Genomic DNA, 18,058 nt, shown 5'->3' on the forward strand with positions numbered 1-18,058 from the left:
GCCGCCCAAGCCTCCACATATCACTCAATCCTCAACAATGTCAAGCATTGGTAGGAGTAATCTCTATTGGGGGATCATTATCTAGGACTTGTAGCAAGTACCAAGATGTGTTTTTCAAACAACCATGTATTTGACGTCTCATGTCCAAAGACAGAGTGGATATATAGCTGTCCCACATGATAAAATTTTTTATTCACCTTGGAATCCTTGTCTAATGTTACCTCAATCCAATCTATGCCAAAAATATGAAACAATTTAGACTTAAATAATGAGAATGACGGTGAGGATGAAGATATCCATTCATGTAATATTGTCTTTCTGGCTGCTGAACTAATTGATATCAGTAAACACTTATCCTCCATGTTAGTGGGGAAAAGACCAAAAATTGCCCACTCCACCTTAAAAGGAACATAATTCAATAGAGAAGCCTCCGCATAGTTCTTAACCTGGAGCCCAAATCTCCTGAACAGTGGGCATGACCAAAAAACAGTGGTACAGATCGGCGTTACCTTTTCCACATCTATAACATGAATGAGATGTAGAATTCCCCATAAGAAAGCTTCTATGCGGAGACAAGTATGCCCTATGAAAAATGTTTAGAAACATCTCTACAAATATACAGTATATGACGCAAGAGTTCTAGATGAAGTATTAACAATAGCAAGAAGGTCCTCAACTGTTTGAGTGGGAAATTTTACTAGCCATTGTGATAGTCCCCTAGAGGAAGACATATGATCCAAATTAATCTTAAAATGTTGGTAATAGATTGCGATGGTCTTCCTGAGTATAGGGGATTGAGATAAAAGGGTATCCACTGGATTCTCCCCATTGCCATCAGAAAACACTCTAACCACATTACTGATATAATGTTTGGCTTGCAGGAAGGCCAGGAGGTTACCCAACAAAGTTCCATACCTCTCCACAGCCTCAGTGAATATCAGTATTTGACACAAATTTCTATTTACTAAGCAACCCAAATTAGTAACACTTCCCACCCGTCAAATTGAAAATGGATAGGATGCCAAGCCATTTTGAAATTCGGGATTACTTAAGAATGGAAGGAATAATGATTTATGGGAGTTTAATCCTGCTTTATTTTTTTACAATATGCCATATTTTCCTTGTGTTCCATAGCAAAGGATTATCTCGTCTAGAGGATGTGACTTCCTGATCGTGTAGGTGGAGAAAAGAAAGTAAGTTTCCCTGATCCAAAAACTGTTTTTCCAGGGAAGTATTTGCATAGTTATCATGACCATGGACCTAATCAGCAAACTACTTAAACATTGCCGCTCTATTATACATTTGAATAGCAGGGAACCCAATCCCCCCATTCAATTTCGATTGCTCTAGTTTTAAAAGACTTATTTGGGGCCTTTTCCCGTGCCAAATAAAGTGTCTAAAAATCTAAAGATGTTGTAGATTTTTTTATGTGATGAACAGGGGCAGTGCCTGGATTAAATACATGAGTCTTGGGAAGGAAATCATCTTTATGATGCTTGAATACAGAGGCGTCACTTACCTCTGTGACACCCGATGCGGCAGGACTGAAATGCTTTGCGCGCCGCAGGCGCTTGTGCTGAAAAGGGGGCATGGCTTCACAAAAGGGGGCGTTCTCGGCACACAGTGGGCTTCCCCAGCGCTCCTGCAGCTGCTGGGGCAGCCCACAATCTCTCCCCTTCCTCTATCCATATCACGGTGACACCATCCGACGGGGTGACGCCAAAATAGCAGAGCAGCTCTGCTATTTTGGAGTCACACTCTTGGATGGTGTCAACCAGTGCGGCCCGCACCCCCCTAGTGATGCCAGTGCTTGAACATCCTAAAAAAGATAAGAGTAGATCCTTCCAACCCTCCAGCTCATCCGAAACTTCTCTAGTAATAGGAGTATAATTAAAAGGTTTGTTAAACAACAAGGTATGTTAACTCTCAAATACGTAAATTGATCTCTGGCGTAACAAAGCGGTATGCTTCCTGGAACCCGAGGCAAAGCTGCTTGCATGCCTAAATTCATTGCTACTGAATTGTTAATCACTGCAAACCCTGACACCTCCTCAAAGCACCTCGAGGTGTAAAATATATGACCCATGGATTCAGTGGGATTGGCAATATAGAGCAGCACATCATCTGCACATACTGTTAATTTAACAGTCCTAGAGCCTATAGAAATGCCTTTGAAGACTGCATACTTTTCTAAAATACAAATTAAAGGATCTATAGCTAAATCAAATAAAAGGGATGAAAGGGGGCACCCCTGCTGGGGGAAGCAGTCGGGAAGCCGGCAGTCACAATGCTGACCGTCTGCTTCCCGACTGCTTAATCCGGGCAAGGTACAAATGACAGGTGTTGAGATTTCGACACTTGTCATTAGACCTACGCTGGGAGCATGACACCCAGCTTACTGATCGCAGACAGCCGCGCAGGGGGGGAGGGTTAGGGTCTCCCGGGGGGGAGGGTTAGGGTCTCCCGGGGGGGACTTAGGCCATGCGGCCGGCGGTAAATCATACTGATTCTCCTGCCGGGTATCTCTAAACATCTCCAAAGGGGCACTACTATGACCACTTATTGTTAAGGTAGTTACACGAGATGTATATAAATATTTGATAATATCTTAAAAAATTTGCCAAAGCCACATATTTGAAGAATCTTAAAGAGATGGAGCCAGAGGACAGTATCACATGCCCTAATCGTATCAAGGCTTAGTAAAGTATTATAAGTTAAAGTTGCCTCTGAGGAGACGGGAACCGCAGCAATGGCTGCTCTAATCCCTCAAACAGAATGGCAGCCCTTTACAAATCCCAGTTCATGTGGAGTCAATAAATCTGGTAATATACTTTGAAAACGATCCACCATAATTTTAGCGAGAAGTTTAGCATCTGTATTTAACAGAGTTATAGGCCGATATGAGTCTAATTGTTGAGGATCCCTCTGAGGCTTGGGAAGTTATACTGTGGTGGTGTGTGTAAAATGAGGAAAGGGAGAATGATTATTAAACAAATCATTAAACAGTTCTGTCAAGGCCGGGGCTACCTGCTGTTCAATAATTTATAATACTCATTGGATAAACCGTCAGGGCCGGACGATTTCCCCAAACGTAAATTGATATAGCTGATAAGACTTCAGTAACTGTGACATCTCCATTAACTGCCTCCTTCTGCTCTGATGACAATTCAGGTAAAGAAATGTCCTGAAGTAAATGACTATGTTTGGTATGATCAAAAGGAAGGTCGCTATACAAATCCATATAATAATCTTCAAATTTCCTTACAATATCTTTGATAGAAGTAAGCAGGGTATTAGTGAGAGGTTCTCGAATAGCAGTAATATAAGTCCTCTTACTCCATGGTCTTGACATATTGGCCAACAGCTTCCCTGCTTTATTTACCCATCTATAAAATTTTTGTTTGGTGAACAATACATCTCTCTTGATCTGAGACAATTGATGTGTTTCCAGCAATTGCTTTGATGGCACAGATGCCTCCTGAAACACTGTAGTCGGGTCACTTACATAATTCTGAAAAAGCAGAAGTTAAGGCTAAGGATAAAGATTTATAGGTAGCAGCTTCCACCGTCCATTGTTGAGAGACATATCCAATAACATGCCCCTTCATCACTGCTGCCACGCGTTGTCTAAGAATTTCTTGCAAGTACCGTGAGTGCCGCACCTTTATTGGATATATGAGTGTTGATTTGTGGGGGCACCTGGCTAGAGTTATTTTATAAAAATGAGTGTCGGACCAAGGAGAGATTTATATATATATATATATATATATATATAGACACATGTATATAATAGAGAAAATTACAAGATTATATGAAATATGAAATATCATACAGGTACCTTTACTGAAAGGTGGAATAAATGTGATTCAATAAGACAAATGCTTGCACATATATGTTTGGTTTTTATTATAACCTGATATAAAAACATAGGACTTGATTCAGCATCGATCACATTTGCGATCGCAGCTGCAAAATCAGATGCTACGCAGCTGCAAAAATATGCTAATGCCTGCCACAGCTCAGCCAACATAAAGAGACCCACTTACTGTATGCTTTTTCACATCTGTCCAACCTCGCACTTCTACATATACATCTTACCATCGACGGACATTGGTCCATCATGCACACTTACAGCAGGTCTGACCTGCTGCAGAAACTGCTAGTCTCGTCGCATGCAGTGAGCACTCAAGCTGCGTATGCAATCTCAATGGCTAATTTATGGACGCTCATCAAACAGCATTCAAATGGACAGGCACGCCTGCATTTCTCCAACCACTCCCTTGTCACCACCACCCAAACATTGACAGCCTGTCACTCACTCTGCGATGGATTCCTCTCTGTATGTGTAATCACAGCGCACACGCAATACGGCTTATACGCATGTGCAGTGGCTAACAATCACTCAATCTGCGTATGCAGTTGCAATCAGACCTATAGTCTAGATAAGATCTGGTAATTAAGCAATTTGTGTGTTTAGAATGAATTCTCAAATGTGACTATTGGTATTAGACTTCAGTGCATTAGTATTATATATAAATATATTAGGGGTGAGCGGGTTCGGATTTCTGAAATCCGAACCCCCCCGATCCGAGGCCGATCCGAGTCAGGCTAGACTTTTCCCGCCTGACTTGGATCTGAAATCGAGGCAAAACATCATCATCCCGCCTTCCGGGTCTCGCGGGTTTTGGATCCTATATAAGGTACCCACGTCGGCGCCATTTTCTCACTCGGCTGTGGACAGTGAAGAGGGAGGGTGGGAGTTAGGGCTGGCTGGGCTGTGTAGTGTAGTGTAGTGCAGAGTAGTGTTGTGCTGTGCTGTGCTGTGCTGCGCTGTGCTGCTGTTGTCCATAGGGGCTGTGTCCACTATTTCAAAGTCCATAAGGGCTGGCTGTGTTGTGCTGTGCTGCTGTTGTTAATAGGGGCTGTGTCCACTACTTCAAAGTCCATAGGGGCTGGCTGGACTGTGTTGTGCAGTCAGTTGTCCATAGGGGCTGTGTCCACTCCAAAGTCCTGTGCAGTGTCCCAGTCCTAAAGGGGTGCTGTAGTGTTGTCCAGGGGGTGCTCTGTCCATCAGGGGTGCTCCCCCCAAGTGCTAAAACAAAAATTTTTTTTTCTGTGTTTGTGAATTGTGTGCGCAGTAGCCGCACGTGCATCAACAAAGTAGTGCCAAGCGTGCGCCTGTGTCATAAGTAAAGGGCCGGCTGGCTTGACCGTTAAAGGGTGCTGTAACCCCCAAAGTCCACTCCAAACCAAATAAAAAAATATTTTCTGTGTTTGTGAATTGTGTGCGCAGTAGCCGCACGTGCATCAACAAAGTAGTGCCAAGCGTGCGGCTGTGTCATAAGTAAAGGGCCGGCTGGCTTGACCGTTAAAGGGTGCTGTAACCCCCAAAGTACACTCCAAACCAAATAAAAAAATATTTTCTGTGTTTGTGAATTGTGTGCGCAGTAGCCGCACATGCATCAACAAAGTAGTGCCAAGCATGCGCCTGTGTCATAAGTAAAGGGCCGGCTGGCTTGACCGTTAAAGGGTGCTGTAACCCCCAAAGTACACTCCAGTCCAAACCAAATAAAAAAATATTTTCTGTGTTTGTTAATTGTGTGCGCAGTAGCCGCACGTGCATCAACAAAGTAGTGCTAAGTGTGCGCCTGTGTCATAAGTAAAGGGCCGGCTGGCTTGCCCGTTAAAGGGTGCTGTAACCCCCAAAGTACACTCCAAACCAAATAAAAAATATTTTCTGTGTTTGTGAATTGTGTGCGTAGTAGCCGCACGTGCATCAACAAAGTAGTGCCAAGCGTGCGCCTGTGTCATAAGTAAAGGGCCGGCTGGCTTGACCGTTAAAGGGTGCTGTAACCCCCAAAGTACACTCCAAACCAAATAAAAAAATATTTTCTGTGTTTGTGTGCGCCTTAGCCGCACGTATATATCAATATAACATAAATGGAGGACCAAACTTTCTCCGATAAAAATAAAATAGGGAAAGATCAAGAACCACTTCCTCCTAGTGCTGTTGCTGCTGCTGGGAGTTGTTCATCATCCCAGAGAGGAAGTAGGAACACCACTACTTTTACTAAACAATTGACCCTCCAACAGTCCCTAGCGATGAGGATGAAGTACGACAGCAGTCATCCTGAAGCAAAACGTATAACTGAGGCCTTGACTGCTATGTTGGTGTTAGACGTGCGTCCGGTATCCACCGGCAGTGGGATTTAGACAATTGATGGAGGTAGTGTGTCCCCGGTTCCAAATCCCATCTAGATTCCACCTGCATCCTCAAAGCAGCAGCAACAAGCGTGCGTCTGTCTGTTAAAGGGTGGTGTAACCCTCAAAGTGCGCTCCACAAACAATAAAAATATTCTTCTTTTTTTTTCTGTCTTTGTGAAATGTGTGGGCTGTAGCCGCACCTGCATCCTTAAAGCAGCAGCGACAAGCGTGCGTCTGTCTGTTAAAGGATTACATCGGTGACATCATCCAAGTAGGCATGTCAGACAGTCCGTACCTGTACTGGCAGGAAAAAGAAGCAATTTGGAGGTCCCTGTACAAACTGGCTCTATTTTACCTGAGTTGCCCCCCCTCCAGTGTGTACTCCGAAAGAGTGTTTAGTGCAGCCGGGAACCTTGTCAGCGAAAGGCGTAGGAGGTTGCTTCCACAAAATGTGGAGAAGATGATGTTCATAAAATGAATTATCAACTCTTCCAGGGAGACCAGCCTCCAGAACGTACAGAGGGACCTGTGGTTGTGGATTCCAGCGGGGACGAATTAATACTCTGTGAGGATGAGGATGTACACAACACTGAAGAGGGTGAGGAATCGGTGGATGAGGAGGATGAGGACGACATCTTGCCTCCGTAGAGCCAGTTTGTGCAGGGACAGATTAATTGCCAGCTTGTTTTGTGGGGGCCCAAACGAACCAATCATTTCAGCCACAGTCGTGTGGCAGACCCTGGCGCTGAAATGTTTGGTTTGTTAAAGTGTGCATGTCCTGTTTATACAACATAAGGGTGGATGGGACGGCCCAAGGACAATTCCATCTTGCACCTCTTTTTTTTCTTTGAATTATGTACTGTTTTTCAAACTGCCATCCTGTCTGCCACTGCAGTGTCACTCCTAGATGGACCACGTGTTTGTGCCGCCCACTCGTATCTCTTAGCATAGTCATCCAGCTACCTCGGTGCAACCTTTTGGATATAAAAACACTATTGTGAGGTGTGAGGTGTTCAGAATAGACTGGAAATTAGTGGAAATTAAGGTTATTGAGGTTAATAATAGCATAGGAGCAGAAAAACCAACACATTCTGTGATTTTAGCTGTTTTTATTCTTTTTTAAAAAAAAATACAGATCCAAAACACAAAACCCAGAACCCAAAACACGGAAGGGTGGTTTCGGCAAAACCAATCCAGATCCAAAACACGAAGAAAGATCCAGATCCAAAACTAAAACACAAAACACGAAAAGTGGCCGGTGCACAACCCTAAAATATATATATATATATATATATATATATATAAATACAGTAAATTCAGTGCGCAAATCAATCAATCAATCAATGCATAAACACATATAATACTGTGAAAAGTTTTTTAGAATCCAATAAATAAATGGACTTTTGGAACAAAGTAAATCTGTGTCACAGACACCAGATATAGCACAGGCCACAGGTACCACACAGGCCGGCATCTTCCCCACGTTAAAACCCGGATCCAAGCGGGTATTGGTTTATCTGGAATTGAGAGCAAGAAAGAAGGGGCGCCACATAGTGCATGAAACTGTAAAACAGATTTTATTGCAGACAGCGGACATAAAACTCGTTCAATGAATATGCGTACCAAAATCAGCGGTCAGATACCACTGCAAGTAATAAAAATGAAGAAGCCTGAATATTACCCGAACATCTCCGGGGACTCCGTCGGCTGTTCGACCAGTAATGGAAAGCAACGCCAAACCACGCCCCAACGCGTTTCGTCATCGACTTCGTCAGGACGTTATTCTGCGCGGCGTGTGCCGGAAAATAAGGGTCCGTGGCTTTGTGTGCGGGCGTGGCCTCGCATGTGAGGGCGTGGCCTTGCATGTGGGGGTGTGGCCTCGCGGCCCAAACCCCCCGTTTTTTGTCAAATCGAGGGTGCTGGAGGTGCAGGCTGCCCCCGGGGACCAGCCTGTGTGAAGTGCCAGCTCCCTCCCTGTGCTAGGAGCCGAGTGCTGTGGCTCCTGTCACAGAGGGGGAGCTAGCACTTTGGTGTCACCCCTCGGCTGGTGACACCCAGGTGCGGCCCCCAACCCCCTGCACCGCCCCTGTGACGTCAGTGCAGTGACCATTGGCAAATCTATTTCGTTTCATATCTTATCAAAAAACAGGTGTGATTAACTGTATACAGTATATTATGATGTTATTATGTTAAGTAAAATAATTGTCATTCATTTTTTAAATTGGTGTTTGTGTGTAATTATTTCAATCTTTAAGTGCGTCTGAGACCCAACATGTGCATCTGTCATTGCAAGGTACAGTTGGAGTTGTTGTGAATAATGTAGTGAGTTTGACACAGTACCCCAACAGTAGTGAACAGGAAGTTATCTTACTGTAAATCAGTACGTGACATACAGTACAGGAAGAACTATCATGCACGGTATAACGATTTTTATATTAGATTGTACACAATAGCAGAAGATGCTTGCAGCATGGATCAGGAAGATCCATGCTCCAAGTATCGGTGAAAAAAACAGATGACAGATGCACGCACAGATCAGTGCGTTCCGTGTTGTAAGCAGCTACAGTATGATAACAAACAGTCAATAAGACACAGATGAGATCTGTCCATGCATCTGTGATAAAAAATTTTTTTGTATAGTATACAAGTGTACAGTAAGTATAAACAAAATATATGCTTTAACCCCCCCATTCCTTAAAGCACAACCAGCCCTGGGCTTTTCAGAGCTGGTCCTGGTTTTGGATATACAGGGGACAAAATGTGTAGGGGTCATCTGTTTTATCCATAACCAGCACTAAGCTCACTCTAGCGGGGGAGTAATGTCACCACCAGGGGAACCCTTTCACTGGGTCCTCTGGCCAAAGCATTGTGAAGCTACTGTACAGTTCAGTACAGTATGTACAGTAGTGCCCTCAATACTATATACTGTAGTATGTGTTTGTATATATATATATATATAAAATTTATTGATACTGTATGTGCTTCTATAAATGACAGAACTCAAACACCACCAAGTCCTGTGGTGAAGATTTCCAAAAAAAAAAATGTCCCTTACCAGGTCTCAAACCCAGGATGCCCAGGATCACCAAACCTCTAGCCCACAGTCGCACCTGTTGTGTTGCTCACAGTGCATCAGCGTAGTGCTGATGCACTGTGTCACTCCCGATCAGCTCCACTGGGCATGCGTAGTACTATGAGACTCAATACGCCACAGCATAGCACAACTAGCAGGGCGCTACATGGCTTATGGAGCGGCTCCACTGGGCATGCCACCACAGAGCCGACATTGCCACAAGTGTGCATCTTAAAACACACAGTCAGTTTGTAATCCAGAGACCCCACTTTTAAACATAACCCACTACTAGTTTCTAAAGTCATGAAGTCACTATAGTGTCTAAGTCTGGGATGCAGTGTGTGTGACTCCTGACCACATGCGCAGTACCATGAGCCTCTATACGCCACAGCATAGCGCAACTAGCAGAGCGCTACATGGCGTATGAAGCGGCTGCACTGGGCATGCGCCAGAGATCCAATTGCAACCCCAGAGCTGGCAGCCACTACAGCGCCGACATGCCGACACTGCCGCAAGTGTGCGGATTAAAATGCACAGTCAGTTTGTAATCCAGAGACCCCTCTTTCAAACAGAGCCCGCTACTAGTTCCTAAAGTCATGAAATCACTATAATGTCCAAGTCTGGGGCAGCGCCGACAGTGATGCTAGTGTGCAGCTTCAAACGCACAGTCAATTTGTAATCCAGAGACCCCACTTTTAAACATAATCCACTACTAGTTTCTAAAGTCATGAAATCACTATAGTGTCTAAGTCTGGGATGCATTGTGTGTGACTCCTGACCCACTGGGCATGTGAGGTACTATGAGCCTCCATACACAACAGCATAGCGTGACTAGCAGGGCGCTACATGGCGTATGGGGCGGCTCTACTGGGCATGTGCTAGAGATCCCATTGCAACCCCTGGAGCTGGCAGCCACCACAGCACTGACGTGCCGACACTGCCGCAAGTGTGCGGATTAAAATGCACAATCAGTTTGTAATCCAGAGACCCCTCTTTCAAACAGAGCCCGCTACTAGTTCCTAAAGTCATGAAATCACTATAGCGACCATGGGAGCGTGCAATCATGCATACACACTGAGCGATGTAGGCGATATGTCGTTTCGAAATGTGTACCCAGCTTTACAGTTCTGCTGGTAGAGAGCACGTGTTTTTTTTCTCTTTTCATGAACAGAGGCTGTTTACATCTAAAGCCCATATTCAATTAGACGTGAAAAGCCGTAATCGCTGAAAAAGTTTCACCTGTTGCCACTTTTCGTCTATTTGGAATTTATCTCCAAATTCAATTCCAGGCGGATTGCACCTAAGTGGAAACTTAATGCATTATAAGAGGCGAAAAAGTTTCTCCAATGAATAGCAGGTGAAAAGAAGTGCAAAATCTTTATTTTGGGGTGGAAACGTGGGCAAACGACTCAGAACCCTTGGGATAGCCCCCTCTAAGGACAAAACAGCCCAAAACGTTTTTTAAAAAAAAACTAAGAACACCCAAAAAAGACATGTTGTAGATGGGTCAGGTTTTTATGGGATTGTAGTTGCATGCAGCAGGTGGATTTAAAGTTTTTTTTAAAAGTTCACTTTAGAGACATAAAAATATATGCTAGCACCCATTCTCAAGGGTATACAATCGGGAAGCCGGCTGCCTTAATACCGGCAGCCGGCTTCCTGACTGTCATATCCCGGAGAGGGATGAAATGCCGGGCGTCTAGATGTAGACACCTGACATTTCCCCGACGCCAAGAGCCAGGCGCCCAGCATCCCGACTGAAGGGATGCCGGGCGCAGCAAGCAGACAGCCACTTGGGGGGAGGGATAGGTTTAGGGCACCCGTGGGAATTTAGGGTTAGGCACCCCCCCGGGAGGGTTAGGGTTAGGCTAGGGGGAGGGAGGGTTAGGATTAGGCACCCCCGGGGGGGGGACTTAGGGTTAGGCACCCCACCGGGGGAGTTAGGTTTAGGCAGCGGGGAAGGGGGGGTTAGGGTTAAGCACTTAGAGGGGGGTTTAGGGTTAGGCACTTGGGGGTGAGGTTAGGGTTAGGCACCCCTAAGGTGGGTTAGGGTTAGGGGGTTAGGTTAGGTTAGTAGATACTTACCTTAGGACGATCGGGATTTCTATCGCTGTCGGGCTTCCACTGCCGGGGACTCTGTATCTGTCGGCCAGGCACTTCCGGGAATCATGCGGCCGGCGGTATTTCATACCGATTCCTTCTCAAGTACCCCAAATTTGTCTGGACTACTTATTTTCACCAAAGAAATACAGCTTTATGCCATTCCTCACCACTTTTACAAAGACGCTAATAGCAAGCAATTTACACAACTTAAGTACCCAAAATAGTTATATTATGGCTATTAGTACACATCTATATTGATTCCCTATGTTAGTGCATCTTTTTCTGGCATACAGACTGATTTCCCCAATTCTTTCAGTACTTTCCGCCTGTTCCGCATTCGAGTGTTTCCATTTTTGCCTGTTTTGGAATTGAATACGGCAAAAAGTGAGGATGCGCATGTTATGATTTCACCTCTGAAACAGGCAAAGAGGTGGAAAGTTGGACAGGCAAAACTTTTCTGACTTTTTCGCCTCTAATTGAATACGGGCCCAAGAGTGAGTGGCATCTGACTATAAGTTACAACTTTTTTCAAAGTGAACTTTATGTACTGGGGTTGTTTATCATGAAAGCTGGGTTTGCTGCAGCAACACTTGAGAACTAACCCTTTTCAAACAGCCATACCAGGTTATCCAATTTAAACCTGTGTTTTCTTCAATTTTAGGTTTATATATCCATATAAATCTGGTGTTAGGATTGGCAACCTTATATTATATTTTTTTATTCATTTTATATTCAATGTCTTATCTTGTCTTCTACTGTCTTATAATTGTATTTAATTATACTGTATTTTAAGGCCATGACCATGAGTGTTTCTTTTTTTCAACCATTCATTTTGCCACTTTTCTCCCTATTGCTGCACTTCATTAATGTTTTAATAGTTATATACAAGCTGACACGCACACTGCTTCTTCTATCACCTCTCTACTTACAGATAAATTCACTGATATGCCTGCCTTCTACCTTATGTGAGCAGGAATACTATCTGTTCACTGCATCAAATTGTGTTGTGTTTGACTCGTGCATGTGACTGAGTAATGCTTCCAGGGTTATTCCACATTCACGGCCCTTCAATTGCCAAGGGTGCCTAGACCCCTAGTATTTCCTGACCACCGTTGAGCAGTGGTGGTAAACAAATATCTCTTAAATTTAAGGATGGCCATCAACCATTGATTGTCTATGACCGATGGCAAGTGTTTTTGCCATTAATAATGCCGCACCATCGATAGTGGCACCAACATTGAGCAAACAATTGTGGCACTGGTTTCGATCGCTGAAGTCTGCACATGCGCAGCACTAAGACACTGTTGGCTAACCATCAATGGTTACTTATTGATGGTATAAAACGATTGATCATTGATGGTAAAACCTTCGATGGTCATCACTATTGAAATTCTGACAGGAAGGATCATATTGGTTGCCGAGGTCCTGATGCCTGGCCCCTCCCCCAGGATCAGGATTGTCCCACCCCTTCCTTCCCTGCGTCACTCCAGTCCTCACAGTTGAGCTGTGCTGCTGCTATGATAGGGACAGAGGCTGATGTGTGAAAGTGGGGATGGAGTACTTTAGTTATGACAGGTAGGCAAAAACAGCACACTGCAATACAAAGTCAGGGGTTGAAGGTGTTACACTAGTAGCTGATGTGACACACTCTCCTATGTATCAATCTGTTGTCACCATTATATTAATCGTGGTAGGCATGACCGACCATCCATCACCATGCTACGAAAAGGAAGCTTAGAAAAACATACTGTGATGATTTATTTAGTGTGGCAGCAATTTAAAAAAAAATGTGCAGAAGAGGTTATAATAACTACAAAATGTGCAGCACAGCTGAGACACAGCAATACATCCATTCTCAGCGCGTCGTGACATATGACGGGCCTTGGTGATTAGATGGAGCGTGGCCAAATTCACAGGCCATGGCCATGATCTCTCAAATAAAATAATGAAAAATACTATGTGCACTGCAGAGGGAAATATTTCATTGGGTTAAGCACCGCCAGACCCCTTGAAAAAGCCCAGAACCAGGTAATTAGTATCTGCTCGCCCCTCTTAGCATCCCTGTACAGCTTATGAGTGAGATCGTATGAAAGTTCTTTGTGTATTTTCCCTTTTTTAATTCAATGGTCAATAAAATAACAGGTGGTGCATGTTTAATATAAGTGAAGAGGGGAGGAGAAATTGAGGCATACTTGCCAACTTTTTGGTTGCCCCCTCTGGGAGGGAGCAGCCAGGTTAGCAATGTGGGCACCGTGGTGCAATGGAGGTGGGTGGGACTGGGGGCATAACAATGCAAGCACATCAGATTAGCCCCATCCCTGCTATACAATGCTACGATTACTGGCATTGTGAAGTGTGGGGCAGAGACACAATTAAGTGATTTAACATGAATTGCGTCGCACACCTGTACCGCGCACTTCACTTGGGAAGTGGGCAGCCACAGCCTGGTGGCTCCAGTCTCCAGGAGTCTTGTCCGCCTTTCTCGGTGAGCGGGAGTGCCACAAGATTTTTGGGAACCTCCTGGCTGTTCCAGGAGGATAAACAAGTATAAATTAAGGTGGGCGAAGGTAGGCGATAGCTATGCCCCAGCTATGCCCCCCATGCTGCTAGACAAACCCCATGTGCAGAAAGCACCTGGACAGCACTGGTCACCGCCCCACACATCTGTGCTGGTAAAACCAACCGCAGTGGCAGACAATTGACCATTTAGAAATTTCAGCTCCAGGCCCATTTAGATCTTAAACTGGCACCAGGTATAGAAAGACACTTTTTATATTACTTCCATAAGAATGCATGGTGCAATCACAATGCGTGCCATAGTGTAGCGTATGCTGCTGTGGGTAATTGCACGATGTAGCAGAACACATCTGTATGAATGATACATTCACTTAATGAGATTACAGCAAACATTGTATAAAATGTATCTTAAATACTCCATTATGCGTGTCCTATTGGTGCTATTAGTGTGTGATTTGTTTTTATTTGATATTTTAGCCTACACTACCATCACATAAGTGCATAAAAACATTTGAGTGTGTCCTAAAGCCATCAAAAATCAGACAAACAAGAGCCCTGTCAGATAGGTTTGTGGTGACCTGTCATTTTCTTGTGCTAGCCTGGACTTTCAAATTGCATATTTTACATTCACACTCTAAAACAAAAGCTAGTGATAGGTAATACTTAATTAAAATATAAAATATATAAAATTTATATTCTTACCTTATATGTAGGATTGTTCCCCTTAAAATAAGGATTGTACACACCAATTGATGTCACTTGATCCTTTGTAGTATTCCACTGCTCAGTTGCTTTTGATTGTAATCTACTTAGATATGTTTTCTATGAATTAACAAACAAACAATATATTTTATTATTTAAGTCAGTAGATAATATATGTAAATGCATAGTGATCTGTTATACATACTATAAAATAGTAGATAAGCTAAATCCTTTTGTAATTATGTCCATGACCTGTAGAGGGCGCATGCTATGCAAACATTGTTGTTTTTCATTAATTAAAAATTAACAGTAATTAATTTCGATTTCACATTTTTTTTAGTTGCCTCCACCGTGTTTTAATATGCTCGTATGTAAAATTTCACGATCGTAGCTTGTAAACTGTGGATATATGTATACATTATATACATACAAACTTGTTTGTACTGGGCAAAGAGTTATATATATATTAAAGGAAGTACAATTAACCAAAATTTGAAGTGTATATATATCACTCTGATCATTTTATTGATAGGGGCTCTCACAAGTTTGTTGCCCTGGGGCCCCCACAGACCTTAATCCGGCTCTGTTCATAGCTATATTTAATTAGTAGATTTACTAGATACTACATAGGGAAATTGAGGCCTTTTGGTTTTATCACACTTTACTCAGTAATACTGAAATCCTAAAATGGGGGAAGAAAATAAAAATGCACCCTCATAGGGGACCAAATTGTCCATATGACAAGGTTGAGGATTTTGCCTTAAATGTCTTTTTTTCTTTCTTTTATTTATGACATACAGTATAGATGGAGTGTCTGTTTATAAAAGTTATAATCTGCAGACACTATTTGCATATGTCATAAACTATAGAAAATGTAAGGGAAAAATAGACAAGTAAAATCCTAACTCTACATAAGGCATATACACCATACTAGAGCTGGCGGGGATGGATTGATCTAAATGGTCTACAGCCTATAGCTAGTGGTCATACTAGTCCTTCCTGAAGTTGGGTGAGGTACAGTGTCTAGTAGTAATAGTCAAAATGGAAAATATATAACACAGTGGGCACTAATGAACTAAATAATTAATATATTCAATGTAATATATTGTATAATTCAATGGTTTAGCCCAGTCCAGGCTGCCCCTACAGGGTGGGTCTGGAAACTCCACAATAGTCTGACAACAAAAAGAATTAAAAGAAACAGAAGCGCTCGGATATGGCTGCTTATTTAAAACATATTTTTACTGAAAAATAATAAATTAAAAATAATTTAAATACATGCAACACATGGATAGCAAATGGATTAGTGCCGTATTGATGATGGATTGGTGCCATCCATTTAGATGTTTAAAAATTTGCACATAACCAACAATAAAAATATAACATGAGAATTCTCAATTTGATCAGCTGAAAATACCTATTATAGTGAAGCGCATATAGAAAATTACAGGTTGAGTCTCCCATATCCTAATATTCCGAAATACGGAATATTCCAAAATACAAAATATTTTTAGCATGACTGAGATAGTTTCTTTCTGATGGTTCAATGTACACAAACTTTGTTTAAAGCACAAATTATTAAAAATATAGTATAAAATAACCTTCAGGCTGTGTGTATAAGGTGTATATGAAACAAATGAATTTCATGCATGTACACAAACTTCTGATGCACAAAATTATTAAAAATATAGTATAAAATTACCTGCAGGCTGTGTGTCTAAGGTGTATATAAAACATAAATGCATTCTGTGTTTAGATTTGGGTCCCATTCCCAAGATATTTCATTATTTTATGCAAATATTCCAAAATACGGAATATTGTGATATCCAAAATACCCCTGGTCCCAAGCATTTTGGATATGGAAGACTCAACCTGTAGTAGCTTATTAAGTCAATGTTAGTACTTGCATGCATGCATATATATATGAAGTTAGTAATGTACCAGCTGGTATTAGTGTTAATAGTTTAGTCATGCACTCCAATGGAATAATATTTAAGCCAGAGATTAAAAGATTGCTGTATAGCCACAATGAGATGGATAAATCCTTCCCTCTACCCTCGTATCAGGGAGGTACTAAGCCAGTTTCTGATGTCTAACAGCACAGACCCCTGTGTGATGGGCAGCACCGAGTCCACAGCCTGTCCTAATCGGCCCGGGTGGAGATGGATGATTCGGCGTGTGGTTTGTGGTGCATGCTAGTGGCTACCGGAGTGTAGCTCACAACTTCTGGATATCGTGTTCCACTTGTGTTCCAGTGACAACAGACCACCTGACGCGTTTTTTTGCCCACAAGTGCGGCGGTTTCTTCCGCTGAAGAAACTGCCGCACTTGTGGGTGGAGAAATGCATCAGTTGGTCTGTTAGTGGAACGTGATAGCTTAACCAGGGATTTGTATATTAACCAGGTAAAACAACAGGGTGTTAGACAACACTGGGTTAATGCAGTATAACTCAGGTACCTGCAGTATGAGACAGATCCAACCAGGAGCGGGTTAATAGAGGTAGAATGTGGTGACTGGACTTCATATATATGCAGTGGTGGCAGTGGGACTTTTAGTTCCACAAGTGGTGGTGACACAGTGGTACAGATGTGTCCACATACACCTTTCAGAAAATTGTGCCATGGCGCTCAATTTGGCATGACAACAATTTTCATATGTTGGCGTGCTATGCCTTCTGCTATGCAGCAAAGATGCAATTCATACTCTCACCATTGGGTGGCCAGTGTATCACGTAATGTAGCACTTTATAGCATTCCACCTGTGTATAGAAGATCATTTCATTTTTTCAAGTACAGTAGTGGTCTGCTTTGGATTTTAATAAGGAGGGCAAACAAGGGGTGTTGATAAGTGTTTATTTAGTCTAGAGGGTATGAACAGCATGTACAGTGTGTGGGGATCTAAGTCAGTGAGGACGGCGTGTGTGTGTAGCGATTTCTTATTGACATACTGTAGAAATTTTCCCTTGAAAATATGGCTCCATATTTCATATACTGAGCAATAATATTACATTTTAGATAAATGACAAAAAAATAGCGCTTGGAAATATGGCTCTATATTTCATATGTTGAAAGAAAACTGTTGCTATATTTCTAGCTGGAACTCGTACTATACAACAGAAGTAGTCACTTTCAGTTTCTTTCACTATGTAAGAGGTAAAAGACTATAGCTTTCACCTGTAGGTGTTATGGCATAGCCGCAAGGTTACTGCATATCACACTCAGCAGTTAGGGTTTGAATCCCAGTGTAAACATTTTTTTTTTGCTCCACAAATAAGTTTATATGATTCAATAATATATTATCAATAATATAATTTTAATAACAATAAAACTTTTTAGAATAAAATCATATTTAATCAAGAAGGTGTAAACAGCGTGTTCAGTATGTGAGGATCTGAGTCAGTGAAGATGGTGTGTGTAGCGATTTCTTAGTAACATACTGTACTGTAGAAATTTCCCCTT

At 42.5% G+C, this 18,058-nt stretch overlaps 1 protein-coding gene across 2 annotated transcripts in view; it reads right to left on the reverse strand.

The window, feature by feature from the left end:
• Positions 1–18,058, reverse strand: part of LOC148501326 (uncharacterized) — a 667,086-nt gene that overhangs the window by 194,934 nt on the left and 454,094 nt on the right. For both annotated transcript variants that reach the window (XM_088450637.1, XM_088450636.1), the window contains exon 17: positions 14,600–14,719. In XM_088450637.1, the coding sequence (XP_088306763.1) occupies positions 14,600–14,719 (120 nt within the window). The remainder of the gene's footprint in view (positions 1–14,599; positions 14,720–18,058) is intronic.

The sequence above is a fragment of the Taudactylus pleione genome, unplaced genomic scaffold, assembly GCF_031769625.1.
Source record: "Taudactylus pleione unplaced genomic scaffold, aTauple2 ptg000520l, whole genome shotgun sequence".
NCBI classification, from domain to species: domain Eukaryota; kingdom Metazoa; phylum Chordata; class Amphibia; order Anura; family Myobatrachidae; genus Taudactylus; species Taudactylus pleione.